The following is an 18,926-nucleotide window of genomic DNA, read 5'->3' as shown; positions in this document are numbered from 1 at the left end:
TTGTTCTTAATTATAGTTTCAACCAGTTTGCCCGGTACTGAAGTCAGGCTTACAGGCCTGTAATTGCCAGGATCACCTCTGGAGCCTTTTTTAAAAATTGGCGTCACATTAGCTATCCTCCAGTCACCGGGTACAGAAGCTGATTTAAATGATAGGTTACAGACTACAGTTTGTAGTTCTGCAATTTCACATTTGAGTTCCTTCAGAACTCTTGGGTGAATACCATCTGGTCCTGGTGACTTATTGCTGTTTAATTTATCAATTTGCTCCAGAACCTCCTCTAATGATACCTCAATCTGGGACAGTTCATCAGATCTGTCACCTAAAAAGAATCGCTCAGATTTGGGAATCTCCCTCACATCCTCAGCCATGAAGGCTGATGCAAAGAATTCATTTAGTTTCTCTGCAATGGCCTTATCGTCCTTGAGTGCTCCTTTAGCCACTCGATTGTCCAGCCTTATAAAATAGATGCATTAATTCTCCCATTGGTTTATACTTTACTTACCTCCCAGGTAATGACCAGCTCCGACTTGCTCCCTCCACCTCCACTGACATTAGCCGGGGTGATTTCAGGAACTGTGTAAAAGAAATGTTATAGTAGGTAGCATGGAAAGCACAAGTGATTAATTTTGAAGCTAGAAGTTTGATTCATTTTAAACAGAGAAAGAAAGAGGCACATGTAGCACTGGCATCTTGTGACTTTTCCCTTTTGGGACCATGAGCCTGACTATCAAAAGGAGAACAGGGAACAGACACTTCCACTTTTTTGTCAGTCAGATGGACAAAGAGCATGTCTAGTATCCATGTATCTAGTTGCTAATTGTTTTTTTTTTAATATTTATTTTCCATATAACAAGGTCTATTTATTTTCACAATATTGATTCCTGCTTTTCAATTTAGAGCCAAAATCCTGCAGTCAGTAGGGATTTTTCCTGAGTTAAGACAGAGCAAGAACTACAAGATTGGACCCATAATGAACAGTCCTAGTGATAATTGCCTGGGGTGATATCTCCAACCCTGCTCCAAGACCTTTAGGGCAGGTGAAAGGGCCAGAGCAGCATAAAGGGGCTCTGAAAGCCCCTTGGCTATAAGGCTGCCTTTTAAGAATCTCCTCATGAGTACTAATTTAAAAGGTGTCAGGGAGTGTGGCTTGTCAGGAGCGAGGATATAGCCCATAGTGCTGCAGAGATTATGGCCAGTGCTGTGGCCCAGAGGACAATCCACAGAGGCTGCAGTAACTAAGGCTGGTTGAAATTTTTTTGACAAAAATAATTTCGGTTCGAAATGCCGTATTGTCTAACCCAAAATATTTCATGGAAGCATATTGGTTTCAGTGAGAATTTCAAGAAAAAGCCACCCCAGAGTAGTCAAGAGCCTAGTGCTGAAGGTTGTCTCCTAGGATGTGGGAGACTCAGGTTCAAGTCTTCGTTCTGCCATATCCCCGGTGAGCGCTCTAACACCAGCCCATTGGCTATTCTGACATGCATGGACGGCTTTCTGTCTCTTGTGTTTTTTTGTGAAAAACATTTCAAAAGGTCTCATTTTTGTTCATCATCAAAATGAAAACAAACTTCAAAATTTTTTGCAACACCGGATTGATTTTTTTCTGGCCAGCCCTCACCACAACTCTCACAGACGCCCCAGAGCTGTCTGAACATGGAGCGGACCAGGACCAAGAAGGCCTCAGGATGACTTAAAGCTACCTTAGAGTACGTCTTCACTACCTGCCGGATCGGTGGGTAGTAATCGATCTATCGGGGATCGATTTATCGCGTCTCATCTAGACGCGATAAATCGATCTTCGAACACGCTCCCCGTCGATTCCGGAACTCCACCAGAGCGAGAGGCAGAAGCGGAGTCGACGGGGGAGCCGCAGCCGTCGATCCCGTGCCGTGAGGACCCGAGGTAAATCGATCTAAGATACGTCGACTTCAGCTACGCTATTCTCATAGCTGAAGTTGCGTATCTTAGATGGATCCCCCCTCCCTAGTGTAGACCAGCCCTTAGTCTCTCCTCTGTCTCTGCGCTGCAAATTCTGTGCTCGGCCTCTTAAGCTACATCTACACTGCATACCACTAGCGGCAGTGTGTAGAGTTTGCGTAGCTACACACGACAGTAAAAAACAAGCTGACGCCACACTGTTATGTGTAGCTACAGTGAAAAGCTCTGGTGGGGGGGCGCCTTTCTCCAATGGTGGAGTCTTTCATTGAAGTGGGGAAAGTCTCCAGCAGTGGGGAGCTGTCAGAGCCTTTCCTGGTTACCTTCCCCACTGCCAGAGCCTTACCATGTTGCTAGAGCCTTTTCCTGTGACAGGGAAAGACTCTGGCAGTGGGTCACGACACTTCTGGGAAAGGCACTGCTTGGGTGTGTACAGTGCTGTATAGATTACATACCCTAACCTAAGGAATCAGGTGTGTTTTTACTTGCCTAAGCAGTGCCTCAGTGTATACTGCTATTCATACCCATGCTGGAAGGGTGTGAAATGTATGTACTCTACACTCCACCATAAGGAGTGTGAAGTGTAGATGTACCTGAGAGGAGTAGACCAGAAACTCACCTCTGATCTGAAAAAAGTAATCATACTGTACTCTACTCTCTAGAGTGTTTCCTCCGCACAAATGTGGGACAACAGAGGGATTACTAGACTGGTTCACATCCGTGATCCATCGTATCTTCAGAGGAAGCTGAATTCACCTCTCCTCAAATGCCCTTTGTCAGCAGGGCTATAGAGGACATGGGGGAATTGGGGGAATTCTTCCCAGTCATGTACTTCTAGAAAGCATGGAATAAAGCCCATCTTGGGCCTCATTTTTTCTATTAATTCTATTCTACTCTATTTGTGTGTGCTCTTTGTGAATGTTATAAGATGAGGCAGAGGAGAAACTAGATAATATAACTGTCATATAGAAAATACTTCTTAACCTTGTTCCAGGTGACCTACTGCTTATGGCAAGGTGCTTTTTAAAGAAGACTTTATTGGGCTTCCTTTCTACTACTTACGAGCTTCTTCAGTTCTTCTTTTCTCTGAGGGTCTGCTTGGTTCCCCAATCCCAATGAGGTTGGCTGCAACTGCTCGGAATTCATATTCAACCCAAGGGTTTAATCCCACCACGGTTGCAGTGAATGTCTTGCCATCAATGATATCTGGAACTGAAATATACCCCCAAGTTAGGAGAGTGAGAGTTGGACATTAAGAGCAATTACACATATTCAGTCATTGAAGAACAGTAGCCTCTTGATCTATGGGCACAGTCTTGAAACTATTAAACAATGGAAGATCACCCTGAGAGCAGAACAATTAAGGACTATGAATCTGGGCTCATAGCGTGTCTTCCCATTTTACTCCTTTGTCAGTGCTTAGTATGGGGAAGCAAAGCAGGCTGTATACAAACAATATGCAGGCATCAAGGAAATCTATGCTTTAGAAACTGACTTTTCATCCTCACAGAAATACCACAGTATCCTTATAGGGTCTCATTAAAAGGTAACACAACTTAGGCCTGATCTACACACAGTTTTTGTACCATATGATTATTTTGTTTAGGTGGTTATTGGTTTAACTAATAGAGAGATACTGGTACAAGCCCTAGTGTGGATTCAGTTACACAGGTAAGAAGGTGCCTTATAGCATTATAGCTTATTTCCCTTCCCATGCAGGAATAGGTATACTGGTATAAGCATATTTATATCAGTGCAACTATGTTCTCTGTTGTATAGTTTTAACTATATGGGATTGGTTAAAAAACAGTACAACTTTCATGTGTAGAGAAGGCTTTCCATACATACTGTAGCATTCTGAACTTTTTGCTTACAACAGTTGAAACAATTTTTATAAATTGTGTCTTTCATAACAATTAGCTGAATCAAATGAACCATATTTAAGAATGAGCAAATATACAGTGGAGAAAGTAATTCCGCCAAAAGAGACGGTACTCCTGATGACACTGTCTGTCATCTGAAAGATGTCTTTACAGTGCCATAGTTGTCGTCATGGTTGTACATCACCAGCATATAGGGTGACCAGATGTCCCGATTTTGGGGTCTTTTTCTTATATAGGCTCCTATTACACCCACCTACTGTCCTGATTTTTCACACTTGTTGTCTGGTCACTCTACCAGTGTAGCAGTGTGTAATATTTGAAAGAATGGAATGAAACCTTTCCTCGAAAATACAATGCATAAAAACTGATGAGAAAAACTGGTTGAGTAATACCACAGCAAGGTTGGCAAATCATGAAAAGGATTAAGAAAGACCAAATGTATTGCTATTAGAGCTGGAAAGGAAGTGGTTTTCCCATTCCATGAAACTTTTTGAAATTTCAGCCATTTTTCCCATTCCATCCTGAGACAAACCTGAGACGTTCTGAAGTTTTTCTGTGAAAAATGGGAGAGACCCACCTCATAATAGCCAGGTGGTCAGGGCACTCATCTAGGACGTGGGAGACCCAGGAGAGAATTCCTGACTCAGACCAGGAACTTGAATCTGTGTCTTCCACATTTCAGGTAAGTGCCCTAAGCACCAGGCTATTGGCTATCCTGGAGCAAGTGACTGGTTGCATATGTCTGTTTCTCTCCCTCCCAGACCTGAGGAACCTTTCCTGACAAAAGTTTTATCTAAACAGGTAGGTTCCAGGAAAAAGTTTCAGTTTCACTGAATTGGCATTTTCAGACAAAAAGGGTTTTGGTGAAAAATTCCCAACCAGTTGTAATCACTGTGCTGGAAAATGAGTTATTCTGGCTGCATAGCTAACTTTACTCTTTCTGTACGTGTGTGTACTGATGGATCAGTTTTCACATGTACAGAATTCTTTCATGGCCAACTTTAGTTACTATTGAGTGCTGCATTTACCTGTGTTCACGGCTTGCCATCCCACCGAAAATGGGGTCCTTGCTTGAATTACATACATAGTAATGGGGCTGTGATTATCTGCTCCTGGCCTCCAGGATAACTGAGCTGTAGTGTCAGTGATTTCATCTATTGTCACGGCTTCAGGTGGGCCTGGTGGACCTGTGATGAAATACATACAAAACAGTTCAGCTCAAATAATTGAGATGACATAATATAGAATGTGAAGGAAGGAATGTTCTAGTCTTCATTTAAGATTCAGTAACAGAAAGCTCAGACTTAGAACGGAATGGCTCTGTGGTTTTTGCCTCTAGCACCTAGACCTAGGAGCAGCCCTAGCTGTTTTGCCACCCAGGATGAAAAATGTGCTTGGCACATACCCCCTTGCAGAGGTATGGCAAAAAAATTCCCCCCCCCCCCCCAAAAAAAAAAAAAAAAAAAAAAAAAAACCCACAACATCCAAACAACTGTCCAATCAGCAGAGCAAAACAAAGGCTGGCCAATCAGAGCAGAGCAAAAACAGCGGGCTAATCAGAGTGGAGCAAAAACAGCCTGTCAGAGGAGAGGGGAAAAGAAGCACCCAGTGGTGTGGTGGAGTCCCAAGGAAGTTGGTGCCCAGGGCTAATGCCCAGTTCGCCCAGCCCTAGAACCAGCCCTACCCAGATCTACCAGACCTTACTGGCAGACCAGCAGTGCAGCTCATGGGCACTGTAGCCCATCTAGAAGAGAATTGCTACAGTTGAAGTAGACTTTACAGCAGAGAATTTAATTAGAAAAACACATAAGAATGTGCTTAAGTGCTTTCTAGACAACTTAAACTCATGCTTAAATGATTTGCAGAATCAGGGCTTTAAAGCAATAGTGTATCTAGTTCAGTCACTTCACTGTAGTAATAATCCAATGCAATTAGTTTAATCCATGCAATTTGTACAGATCTCTGTGCGAAACAGCTATTATCAGAAAGCATTCAATAGCAATGGCCTGAAAAGAATTAACCTATAGTACCAAATATCCAAAAGAAGAAACACAAAAGTTTGATCTCCTAATTCCAAGAAGTCAGACTCTTCCTCTTTACTAACTACTGAAGTTGTAAAATCGTTGCTTGACAACCACCTGGGTTTCCTCTGGTGATAAAACAGAAAACTTTCCTGCAAACTCAAGCCATGATTTGGATAGGTCTAGAGCAGGGGTGGGCAACCTATGGCACACGTGCCGAAGGCGGCACGCGAGCTGATTTTCAGTGGCACTCACACTGCCTGGGTCCTGGCCACCGGTCCGGGGGGCTCTGCATTTTAATTTAATTTTAAATGAAGCTTCTTAGTTTAGTTATATATTATAGACTTATAGAAAGAGACCTTCTAAAAACGTTAAAATGTATTACTGGCACGCAAAACCTTACATTAGAGAGAATAAATGAAGACTCGGCACACCGCTTCCGAAAGGTTGCCGACCCCTGGTCTAGAGCGTAAGTGCACAAGAAAGGACAAAGACCCCAAACTTCTGATTTCCTTCTATAAAGAAGAAAGGCAGGAGCATGATACAGATAAAGACCTATTTAAAACCTGGTTAAGAGAAGGCTTTACTACAGCTGGTTGAAATTTTTACAAATTCAATGACATTTCAAAATTCTAAAATAAAAAATAAATACTACATTTTCACAATCCTCTTCCTTCTCACCCCCTCATTTTTGCCGACTGTAAGATTGGTGGATGTGTTTCAAATTTCAAAATTCCAAAGGAAAAAAAGTTCAAAAGTATTTTTTGCAAAATTTAGCAGAAATTGACTTATAAGATTTTCCAGTTTTTAAATCTAGATTATTTAGACCAACAATGCACTGATTCAGGCCTCTCACCTAGTACCTTATTCAAATACTCAATATAATATCACTTTAGATTATCTGCTGTAAGACTTGCTTCTTTTGCAACCAGCCTGGTCAAGTGTCTTACAGATTAGACAACAAACCTCCCCCCCCCACAATAAAACAAATTTTGAAGCAACTGCTGTGATACTTTTTACTTCCAAGACTCTGGGAGAGTACAGTTCTCCTTAGACAAGATAGTTTGATAATATCTTAGAAGTTCTTCAATGTTATACTAATTAAATCCACTGAAAACTAGAGACACAGCTGGAAAAGGGAGAGAAGAGAAAATGAAATTAAGATACGGATCCACCCTCACTTCAGCAATGTGTGCCTGTTTTAGCTGCCAGCATGCACAGTCAAGAAACACTATCATTACATGGCTTCAGAATGAGTGGAACTCTAAGCCTGTGATGGGTGGCTTATTTGTTATTTATACAATTCCACAGGAATGTTTGTTCAGTATTATCTTGTCAGTTTTTCTTGTTTTGTATCCTCTGACATAAGGTACCTAATTTATTTGAATTCTAGATGTGAATAACACACCATATCTAATCTGTGTTATTAATTTAACCTACCTAATTTGAATGGCTATATTGTATATTTATTAAAACTTTTTTCTATGCATTTAACAACACACTTTTATGGCATGTATCATCTTTCTCCATGCCTATCCCCACAGTATCTTAGTGGCTCTGTCCACAGGAACAATTTTTGTGTGCCCCAGTAAAGGGGGAGGAGGAAGAACAGAAAAATCTCTCTTATGTTTTTATACTCTCACGATCACAGTATCTGAGTGTCTTGCTTGAAAATTGGTAGCTATAAGTCCTTAGTAGACTTCATGGGGTCTCTGGCTCACCTCCTTTTTGGGGCTCAAACTATGGTTTGGTGTTTTTTGTTTTGTTTGTTATGGGTTTTTATATTTTATTTTTATTTTTGGGAGGCATAGGAGGGTGTCTGTGTGGTGTCATTCTGCCTATTATGCAAAGGCAAAAAATATGAACAAAATGTCAGTGTAGTAGGGTGACCAGATGTCCCGATTTTATAGGGACAATCCCAATATTTGGGGCTCTGTCTTATATAGGCTCCTATTACCCCCCAGCCCGTCCCGATTTTTCACACTTGCTGTCTGGTCACCCTACAGTGTAGTGAGAAGGAAACTCATCTAGACAAAGCACAGACCATGAGAGCATTCAAGGAGGACTTGAAAGAGCCATCATTCTTGCCCAGGCAGGGCTGCTGTGGTTTTGGGAGGTAGCCTCTCCAGCATGAGTATGGAAAGGCAGAAAGTAACAGAGCCATGATCCTTCTGCTGTTCCTCTGTTATGAGAGCATAGACCAGAACCTTGCAAAGGATGGCTCCCCTCTTCTGGAAGACATTGGATCTTTAACAGCATGCGGTCTTTCAGGTCTTGAACGGGCCTACAGGTCCCCAGGTAGTGCCCAGACTACAGTGGCCATCAGGCAGCTCGCTGGAACTGAAGAAGACGACTAGCAGAGCTTTAGCTCACTCTGGGCTCCGCCCACAAAATATCCTGATTGGAGGAGATGTCTGGCCCCACAGATTGGCTCAGATGCACAACTTAAGCCATCAGGAGGCCCAGGAAGTTATCTGGGCAAGTAGGTGAATCCCTGGCTGGCTGCCACTTTGGACCCTGCCTAGTTCCTGTCCTCCTTATCTCAGATCTTCCTCTGCTCCCAATTCCTATTTTCATACCTCAGTCCAGCTTCCTGCTCTTTTGCTCTACCTATTGTAGTAAGATGAGGCCCTGAAACATAAAACCTTGTATCAGAGGCCCGGTATGAGGCCTGAGGCTTGAACTAAAGTAATGGTCAAGACTTTGCAAACATAAAGCAAAGTTAAGCTGTGAGCCAGAGGCAGGCCCTGCTCACAAAAGTTGGCAAGAAGAAGGCTTCTAATTGGACGTATACACATATCTAAAGGGTATCAAGTCCTAATAGGATAAACAGGTGCCAGGCTGGCACCTGAACAGTCCAGCAAGAACACATTCCACAGAGATAATGAGGAACAGGCTGACCCATCCTAAAAGACAGGGTCAAAAGGATAATATGATGGATAGACTTGTTTGTTCGAACCAACATGTACCAGGAGAGAGGCAGCACCCCAACACGCAGAGGGGTTGTACCTTGATGTGTCAGGAGTGATGTGTAACTTGTTTGTACCTGTGTATAAGAATGCATCCCTGAGTGGATGTCTTTGTCTGGCCTAGGGGGCAGTGGTAAATCCCGCCACTGACTGAGCCGGTCCATTGTCAGGGAGCACATACGTACTAGCAGAACTATAGACATCTGATCCGGGGAGCTAGAGACTGTATTTCGTTTGGCAATAAACCTGGGCAGGTGACTTCGTATCTTATCAGAGTCTGTGGTCTTTGGCGGTTCTCTCAGGATCTGCTGTGTCAGCTATCTGCGCAGAGCCGGGGCAGCACACAGAGGGAACACATGCACGTTATCATCATTGAACAGAGCAGAGCACCACACTGGTGGCATCTGACAACACCTATGACTCTGATTCTGGCTTCGACCCTTGGCTTGACTCTTGCCCCAGGTTCCTGACTCTAGGTTTGACCACCCAGGCCTCAGTCATCACAAACAGCTTCCTCTGTGGTGGTGTGACTCCACATCGACCTCTAGTAAGTAGAGCTAGGCAAATAATTGATTTGTCAGTTTGGTGGGAGTTCAAGAAATAAAATCCAAAATATTTTCGTTTGGGTTGTACTGAATCAGAAATATTTTGGTGAATAAAAAGGAAGTCTGTTTCAAACTATGGATTTGAACCCACATCCCAAGTGTGTGCCCTAACCACTGGGCTAACGGTTGTCAGGTGGGGAATAACATCACCACCTCCTTCTCCTTCTCTGTCTGTTTTGTGACTAGCCAAAACTATACCAATAGTTTATGAATAGTTACAGGTCAAGCTGAAACTGCTTTTTTTCCGGTCAAATAATCTATTAGTCTCAGAATCTTTCCCCAGCTCTACTAGTAAGGACGGCCATTAGTATGCCTCACAATGGTGCAATAGTTATTATTCAGCCTAATAATGGTTATGGAAGCTGAGGACATAAATGACTACTCATAAGGGTCAGTGGCAGAACCAAAAGTGAAGCTTGGGAGCTATGGCTCCTGGTCGCACACCCTAATGTTTTGACAATACATTTATCCGCCTTTGTGGCATGCATAAACCCTTATCAATAAGTTACTTGCTTTCTGTTTCCTCACCCATCCTGACACAGAAAGTTCCCATAGTTTCCCTGGCCCTTTTTCCCCCTCCATGTATGTTTGAATGATTTCTTTATTTTGGTAAGATGGGTACAATTAGCAACAAAAATGGCCCTGCTTTTCAGTTGAGGAGGCAGAATCAACAAGAGTGTGCGTAGTCGCCATGGGACAACAATTTTGTCAGAAAAGTTTCAGACTGGTGTTTTTTGTGGTGGCAAGGTCACTATTTCTGATATCATTGTGGTCATTTTATTGTAAGAATCATGTTCTTGTTGACTGATTACAGAGCTGGTTTACGGGAAGTTACCTAACTCATGTTCTCATCAGTGGACTGTTTTGAAATGTTGATGCAAAACTATTTATCTGAAACAATAAAGACAAAAAACAGCAATGTAACTGTAGGAGCTGAGCTCTCTGGGGATATGGGGTAGCAGCTTTCCTTATTGGACAGGGGATGTCGAATATAGCAATTAATGAGTTTTTGCTTCACACATGCCCTCACAAACAATGATTTGATGATCTGGCACATGCCATTTCATCAACAGCTATCATCAGCATGTGTTGATAGATTCATGAGGAGAAAACATGAATGTTACAGTCATTCCTCCCATAGATGTAGCTTTTCTCAACTATTTTGCTAATTAAATAAAGAGAAATTCAGAGTTTAGGAACAACAGACCTAAATCATTCATTGCGTTTGTAAGGGGACTGTTGCCCCTTGCTAACATTCAGTGGGGGTGTTTTGGTTGGCTAGCTCCCAGCACTAAAAGGGGAGGGGTCGATGGGAAATCAGGACCCTGAGACTGACAGCCCCCAGGAACAATGGCGAGAGGCCAATGCTCCAGGTCAGCCTGATTGACAGGGCAGGCAGGCTAATCAGCATGACAGGAGACCAGGGGTGGGTCCCGTCTTCCGTGTGAACTGGAATTGCCTGGGTCAGACTGAGTGGGGCCGAGCTAAGGAGAAAGCAGGGGCCCAAGCTGAGCTGGGGAGCAGAACCGTGCCAGATCCAGAAGGGCCAGAGACGCAGCCACAGAGCCAGAGACGCAGCCCAGGGACAGCAGATCCCGTGCTGGGGCCAGAGGCGCAGCCACAGAGCCAGGTGTGGTGAGCAAGTGGGGCCAGCCAAGGGGGGGACCTTGGACAAAGGGCCCAGCACAGAAAGACACCCCTAGTCAAGGGTCCTTGCAGGCCAGACCGGGAGGGGGACCGTAACCTGACGGGGGGCTGACGCTGGGAAGAAGGGCCCCACCACTCAAAGCCCGGAGGTGTGTGGCCACCACCATTGCAAGTGTCCAACCCGCAGCATACCTGCAGCACAGCCAGGGCCTGAGAAGGAAATCTGGGACCTACAAGGAACAGACTGCGAAGTGCCCTGATGTCCAGAGACACTGTTTGTGATGTTCCCTGCCACAGAGCGGGGTGATGTGTTTTCCTTTAACCTTTCCCATTTTTCCTTATTCTTTTCTTTAGATTAATTGTTAATTAAACAACTTGTATTTGCTTTAAATTGTATGGAATAATCAGTGGGTCAGGGAGGTGCCCAGTGCAGAGAGGGTACCCCGGAGTGGGGACACCCTAGCCCCTGTCCTAGGTGACCACAGCAGGGTTGGGGGTTGAGCCCCCCAGGAATCCTGGGATCAGCCTTGTTGGGGTTATGAGGATTCTGCCAGACAGGAGAGTGGAAGGGGAGCCCTCAAGGGCAGGGAGGCCTCTGGGTAAAGGGAGTGGGAGCGAGGACTCAGATCCTTTCGCTAGCCCACTTCACCGGGGTAGCGCAGAAGCCAGGAAAGTTCCCCACAATAGCGGGACCATTCCCCTGCTTACACATTCACTGGGCTTTTTAGAATATGTTTTCTTCTAAGAATGGTTTTGACAAATTCCTAGCAGAATCTAATGATATTTCCTATAAAATGAAGTATGCAATATCACTTAGGAACTTCACATACTACTAATTTAAATACTTAGTAGTTTAATTTATTGGTATTTAAGTGCCGATCTGAGCATCATCCTCATTAAATGGAGTCTATGTGTGTATATATATCTCCCCAATATATGTTCCACTCTATATGTATCCAAAGCTTATGCTCTAATAAATTTGTTAGTCTCTAAGGTGCCACAAGTACTCCTGTTCTTTTTATTAAATGGAGTATACATTCAGAACATGAACAATGTCTTTTATCCTACAAGGGAAGGACTGACAAACAATGATTGTCTTCTTAAATGGACAGTAATAATTTCTTCTCTGCTAGACTCTGATGGCTTGCCTGTGGTTAAGAACTTCAGCATTCACCTCCTAAAGTAGTAAACATATTTAAACTCATAAAATAGGATGTTGATTGCAGGAATTCCCATCTATACACAGGGGTACATTGTGATGGTAGGTTTCTGGCCTAATCTTGTATGTTTTACTCTGACAAAACTGCCACTGCCAATAGGTGAGGGGTGCAGGATTTAGCCCTTGCTATATAGTTTTCTCTTTTCCCTTTTAGAGTGAAATGAAAGTTTGTGGAATACATTGGGTAAACAGCAATAAAAACTGAAGTCTTCCATTGGCAGATAAGTATGCAAGCTTCTCCTCACACTGCCCAAAATGTACCTGCCCTTACCTTGACCCAGAGGGACATCTTCAGCGGGGTGAGAGTCCAATTTGATCTCAGTTCCCATCCCATTCATAACTGCTTTGCTGAGGCAATCGAACAAAGGCAACTAGAGCAAGTTGCAGGTCTGGGTGTTGGGATAGTGTCCATTCCTATGATGAGCATCCTCAACTTCCGCTGAAATGGGTAGGAACTAAGATTGCTCAGCACCTTGCATGAGCAGAATGGGCATGTTTAGGGACTGGTTTGGTTGAAACTAACAATTGTTTTTTCCGACACAGCAACTATACACTGAATCCAGGCTATATTCATGCTTGTGACCCAGAATGAAGATTTAATACATTCAAATTAAAGGCCACATTCACAGATCATCTAAGCACACGAAGGATTTGATCTCAAAGTTAACCATGACGGTGGTTTTACTAGATCATGATTAATCTGGAGAAGCAATGCAGTATTGACAGCAACAAATGTATTGAATTAACATTACAGTATTTCAGTTGCAGAAGTAATTCAATATAAAATCTTGTTTCTGCAAGTTATGAAAATTTTGTGATGGATATATAAACACACAGACAAGGATTTTTGTGTGCAGAGTTTGGAAAATGTACTGTGTGGTACCTTGGAGCTTATTTCTTACAATAATGATAAGGTGTTAGGATTTTAATGAATTTCTCTGAGACCATGTATTGTATTACCAAGAACAGCAGATAGTGCAAAAAGTAGTTTTACAACAGCAACAAAATTCAAATACCTCTTACAATCAGGTCTGCAGTAGCCGATAGCTGGTCCACAGTTGTTTGCACCATGCAGACGTATTTCCCAGCATGCTTCAGCTGGATGCTTCTGATCATCAAATCACCAGCTGAATCCTGCTGATAAAGTAGGGAAAAGTGGTTACAATTACTTTTTAATGAGCTCTAAACATCATTACCACACGAAGGACACTGTGACTAATGGATTTATTTTACACCGGCTGATGAAAACATTAGTAATGGAAGCTGTGTGGCCTATTATAAATATGTGAACCTGCCTTGAAGATAAGAGCAGTAGCATTTCTAAAATTATAGTTTCTACAACGGATGGGGGAGTCGGGTTTGGGTCAGTTAGACAGTTTACCATTCAAATGACGTGACAAAACTTATGTGAGGCAGGTTCTCTATGATTCCTTATTTATCTCTCCAGCCATCCAATGTATAGACTTAATTGGTATTCAGATATCTATGTTCTGCCTACAGTCATTTCATAGGTGAAAAACGGCCTAAATTATGAGGCATCTGCAATAGTTTGACAGCCTTGTCTTACAGCCAGCATTTTGATTGCCCACAATTCATATATTAAAGATCATGAGAACAGTACTCTCTAAGGAAATCTTGCTTCACCTAGAGTGGAACAACACTAATGCATGTCTGATTAGCAGTTGAATAGAACTAATTATGTTTATATATGTATATGTATCTCAGTATTTCTATACTCTTCACCAGACACAATGCTTTCAGTACATTAGAAATCTCAGTGTAAGATTGTGATTACGGCATCTTCAGTGAAGAATAGTAATAAAGTTTGCAATTTTAGTTTTGTAGCCCTATCAAGTGTAATCACTAGAAACAGCTGTCTCTGTTGCTGTGTACCCTAGAGTGCAGATCTTTGAGTGATATGTTGCATCTTCAAATTAATTTTATTCGCCCCCACCCTCAAAATGATAACAACAAGGCTCATAAATTGCATTTGCTTTTCCCGGCAGCACTAAATTTCACACCTGAGAAATGTAAATGGAGACCATCACTCTGTTTAAAGTCTAGAAAAGGCTCTAACTTTGTGAAAAGTCCATGAAAGCCACACATGGAAACCTTTTTCTCTCCCTCCACTACTTCTAGTGAATACATATTTGATTTCTTCCATCTTTTCTGCCAGCTACATTGAATGCAAGCAGACAAGGGAAAAAAATAAATGAAATATTTTTTTCTGTTGCAACTAGGTTAGAGATTAAACCCTCAACATACCTGCACAAAATGGAGTGGGTACAACTAGATGAAATCGGAAATGTGAAAAATAGCATAGAATTTCCAAACGAAAGCAAACTTTCCATCCATGCTATGAGTATAACCTATGTGACAGCTAATGCTTTTGTTTGAAACAATGTTTTTTTTAATCACATATCATATTTCATCTTTTCTACCACAGTTGGGTATATAAGCATGTAATATGATAAGATACATGGACTTTGTCTATGTATGAAATACTGCACTGTACCTTCACCCAACCCAGTTTTCAAACTTTTTATTCAAATGAAACAGAAGTGAACTAAACCTTATATTTTCAGTGAACTGCAAGGGATTTTGGTCCTGTGGGCCCAAGTGACCTCAAAAGAAGTCACACACAACAACTCAACCTGTGCTTTACCCCTTTGAAAATTTAAGGGGTGAAAACTTTTCATCTGTGTTATCAATTTTTTTCAATCAGAAGAATAACATCCAAAAGTTTGGTTGGTTGTGGGGAGCAGGACCGGCTCTAGGCACCAGCAAACCAAGCACGTGATTGGGGCGGCACAATACCAGGGGCGGCATTTTTTTTTTTTTTTGCTTCGGCAGTTGCGCTCTTGGAGGTTTTGTTTTTTTTTTGGCTTGGGGCGGCCAAAAACCTAGAGCTGGCCCTGGTGGGGAGAGACTCATGGATCTGTTATTCCTATTTTAAACCTTCTTTATAATGACTTAATCCAGAACTGTCCCTTGGGTATGACAAATCGGGGTGATTGCTCCAGGCCCCATGCTTTGGGGGACCCCATGGGCCGGTGTGATTGGCCATTGCGGTCAGTCCCGGAAGTGATGGCTCAGTCCCGAAAGTGACAAATTCGTCACTTCCGCCCCGGGCCCCGCACCTCCCTAGGGACGGCCCTGACTTAATCATATACATTTTATAGCATCCAATGTGTAAGACTCCCAGAGATGGTTGGTATTACAAAAAAGTGTGAAAATTAAAAACAATTACAGGTGAAAACACATTAAACCAGCAAGTGTACTATTCATATTTCAAACTACTGACAATAGTGCCTTAGATTGCCTCAAATGACTGTTAAGATCTTAGATGTTAAGGTGCATTGGATGACTCAGGGGCTCTTTTCACCTCTAGGTCAACAGTTTGATCCTGACTACTGTTGGTAGTGACTGAAAGTTATTACCTCAGGATGGCTGTTCATGAGTCCACGTGTAATGAGATCTCATTCTTATAGGGTGTGGTTTCACATTACTAAATCCCCTTTCAAATAAGATATCTATGTCAATAATCTCAGTAGAAAGGCCAAGTACTGATGTGATTAATGAAATAGACTCTATGCCTATGATCCGCTCCCTTGTTTTCTTTTCAAAGGCATCTCTAGGAATTTGTACTGAAGTAGTATGGCATTTTTCTTTCCTACAGGCCCCATGAGGAAACCTGCTTGTGAACACTGCAGGAACACCAAAAGCACCATGAGATTGTCATCTTCATACAGAGGACCTTGATTGCAAAGGTATATTTAAGGCTTTAGACTTTGAGAAATGACTTCAACTTAGTGGCTTTGACAATTGGTATATTCACTGCCGCTGGGATCTTCAAAAGGGCCCATCCCTAAACAGCACTCAACTTCCATTTAATTTCAGTGAGATTTGGATGCATTAACTCCTTTAGGTTCCTTTGAAAATACCAACCTACATCTATTAAGTCAAACCTCAAACATACTGTCACAGACAAGGTACCATGCAGAAAGACTGGCTGCCTCATGGTGCTCTTCCTGCTGCCATGCAGTGGATCCTTGAAGAGAAAAGACAATATGACCCATAAATACTATAAAAATGGCCAAATCTTGATCCCATTCAACTAAATGCAAAAATTCCTATTGATTTCAATGGGACCAGGAATGGGCCCAACGTCTTTTGTTTTAAAAACAAAAGAAAACTATAAGATTAAGGCCTGGAGGTCTTTTCAGTGAGTTTAATGGCCACAAGGGTACTAGATTCACAGCCATGGAGACCTCTATTGACAGACAGAAGAGGTTTGGCACAGGTAGCAGTCGGGCAAACTTCCCCACACTGTCACATCAATTTACCACGCCTCATTCAGCAGATGGGAGAGGGTGGTTCATGCCTTATGCCCATTTAGCTCGCAGACTCTCCATGGAAGCTGCTAACAATAGTGTTAATTAGTGCCGATTTCGGTAGTTGTTTTCTGATGGGCTCCAAACAACTCTAGAAGAAAGTGGATACGTTTCACACAGGCCCACTAGGCAGTGATCAGACAAAGTAATAACTTTGGGAGCTGCTGTATTTGAACTAGTGTCCTAGAGGTGAAAGGTGTGGGGACCCTAGTTAAGTGAATTTGAAATGAAATAATGTATCTCACAAGGCAGAGAGGATTTTTATGGATGCTTTCCTAATCCCATAGTCTATTCTGTAATGAGCAACTTTACATTTTGAATGTGATCGAAATGGTTACAACTCTTGTCAAACCTGCTTTTTTCTCCATACCATATTTTCATGGGCACAATCTTTCTAACCTACGAGTAGCATATTCTTTGGTCATTGAAAATATTTGCATTATCTGGTGCCACAGTTTAGAATTCAGATAAACAAAAAAGTATTAAGTGGCGTTAATACCAGCCAGCCATATCACACAGACAGAAAAATCAGATGGTAAAACATTGAAAGAAAACCTGATCCCAGAGGCAACACTGTCCATAATACTATGCAGATTATGCAGTTTGTGGGAGGAGGGGATACTTATTTTGAAGATGTAAACTGACACAAGAGTGAGTACACATTGATTTATGAGGGCATAGAAACATGCTGACAATGACAAAGACTAATCAAACAGGTTACAGAGCTCCAGAAAAGCGGTGTTCCCCAAATTCCTTCGATTTTTTATGTGAATACAGAATTTTACAATTACATTCAATTTATATTTTGCTGCTTCAGCAAGGAGGAGAACATTAAGGAATTTATTCACCTTGGGGCAGATTAAGAAATCTGTTATACGCAAAGGGAATTGCCAATGTATTGTAGGTATCTTTAGCATTAGTGGGATGTATTGGCATAAAATATGTTCCCCAAGAATCCACAGAAAAATAGACCTTGAGAAATCTCAGTCATATTGGGCTATATGAATTACCACAAAACTAGGATACTGTACCTATTTAATGCGTTGCTTAGTAGTCAGTAAAACACAAGATAAAGTTCTCACTCTTAGCAGGGATATAATTTATCTTTCCCTTTAAGTCTGGTTCTGTGTAGACTGTCCTTTTCTCAGTTATCTGTGGTCATTACTGTGTCTCAGTATAACATGTGAATGGCTTTTGGGGGTTGTTAATATTAATACTTACCCCTCCAACTCTTTCAAAGTGATCCCCGTCTTTCTCAAAGTCTATCAGGTGTCCATTAAATGACCAAGTAAACATAATATCTAGCGAGTGATCATGAGATACCTGGCAAGGCAGGACAATACTTTCTCCAACAGTGACATCCGTGCTGGAAGGTGGCACCACAACCCGTGTTGGATCTGTAAATAACAAACAGAGAACACACAAGAGAAGAATTAATCCCTTCTCCTTTAGAAATACATAGATTTCAAGAGCTGATTACAACACTAGGCAGCTTGTTGCAACCTCTTTACTGGTGGGTGAACTTTTAAAAGGTTAAGAGGTTCAATTAGGACAAGAACTTAAGAGTTAGGAGGATGCTTAAAGGAACAACTGAACTATTAAGTTTGTAAAACTGGGCGAGGAATTTTGTAAGAACAGGCCCTTGAGTTCTCTGTTTTCAGCTGAGTTGAAAATACCACCTGCAAAACTTTCAGGATGTCTGCTTCCAGCCGCAGCCTGGAACGGTAGGGAGAGGTGTATGAAAATAAAAAGGTAAAGACCAGATGTGGAGAGGGGGCGGGGAGAAGGGAAATCAAATTTGAAAGGTTTGGTTCAAATGCAGGGAAGGGGCCAAAGATCAGAGAATCTTTCATCAGAACCTGTCTATCCTCCCGTTGTCAGTTTATCACCTTCTATTTATGTGGGAATACATGCTGCAAGGTTTATCAGCCAATGTATTGGTTCACTAGTAGGGTTACCATATTTCAACAATCAAAAAAGAGGACACGGGGTGCCGCCCCCTCCCACTTCCCGCCCCCCCTCAGACTCCCCCTACCCCCTACCTGTCCCCTGACTGCCCTCTCCTGAGACCCTGCCCACCCTAACTGCCCCCAGGACCCTACCCCCTATCTAAGTCTCCCTGCTCCCTGTCCCCTGACAGCCCCAACCGCTCTCTACACCCCCTTCTCCCGACAGCCCCCCCAGAACTCCCGACCAATCTAACCCCCCCGTTCCCTGTCCCTTGCCTGCCCCAACCGCTCTCTACACCCC

At 42.5% G+C, this 18,926-nt stretch overlaps 1 protein-coding gene across 7 annotated transcripts in view; it reads right to left on the bottom strand.

The window, feature by feature from the left end:
• The window catches only part of CNTN4 (contactin 4), a 642,022-nt gene that overhangs the window by 15,188 nt on the left and 607,908 nt on the right, over positions 1–18,926 (bottom strand). For 4 of the 7 annotated variants that reach the window (XM_034775263.1, XM_034775267.1, XM_034775265.1 and 1 more), the window contains 5 exons: positions 17,898–18,073; positions 13,299–13,419; positions 4,850–5,008; positions 3,001–3,150; positions 506–576 (listed from right to left, as the gene is read on the bottom strand). In XM_034775263.1, coding sequence (XP_034631154.1) covers positions 506–576; positions 3,001–3,150; positions 4,850–5,008; positions 13,299–13,419; positions 17,898–18,073 — 677 coding nt within the window. The remainder of the gene's footprint in view (positions 1–505; positions 577–3,000; positions 3,151–4,849; positions 5,009–13,298; positions 13,420–17,897; positions 18,074–18,926) is intronic. The other 3 variants (XM_034775266.1, XM_034775268.1, XM_034775269.1) reach the window with 3 other exon arrangements.

This window comes from Trachemys scripta, chromosome 7 (genome assembly GCF_013100865.1).
Source record: "Trachemys scripta elegans isolate TJP31775 chromosome 7, CAS_Tse_1.0, whole genome shotgun sequence".
Taxonomy (NCBI): Eukaryota; Metazoa; Chordata; order Testudines; family Emydidae; genus Trachemys; species Trachemys scripta.
The sequence above is the reverse complement of the archived record's forward strand: the minus strand, read 5'-3'. Positions and strand labels throughout refer to the sequence as shown.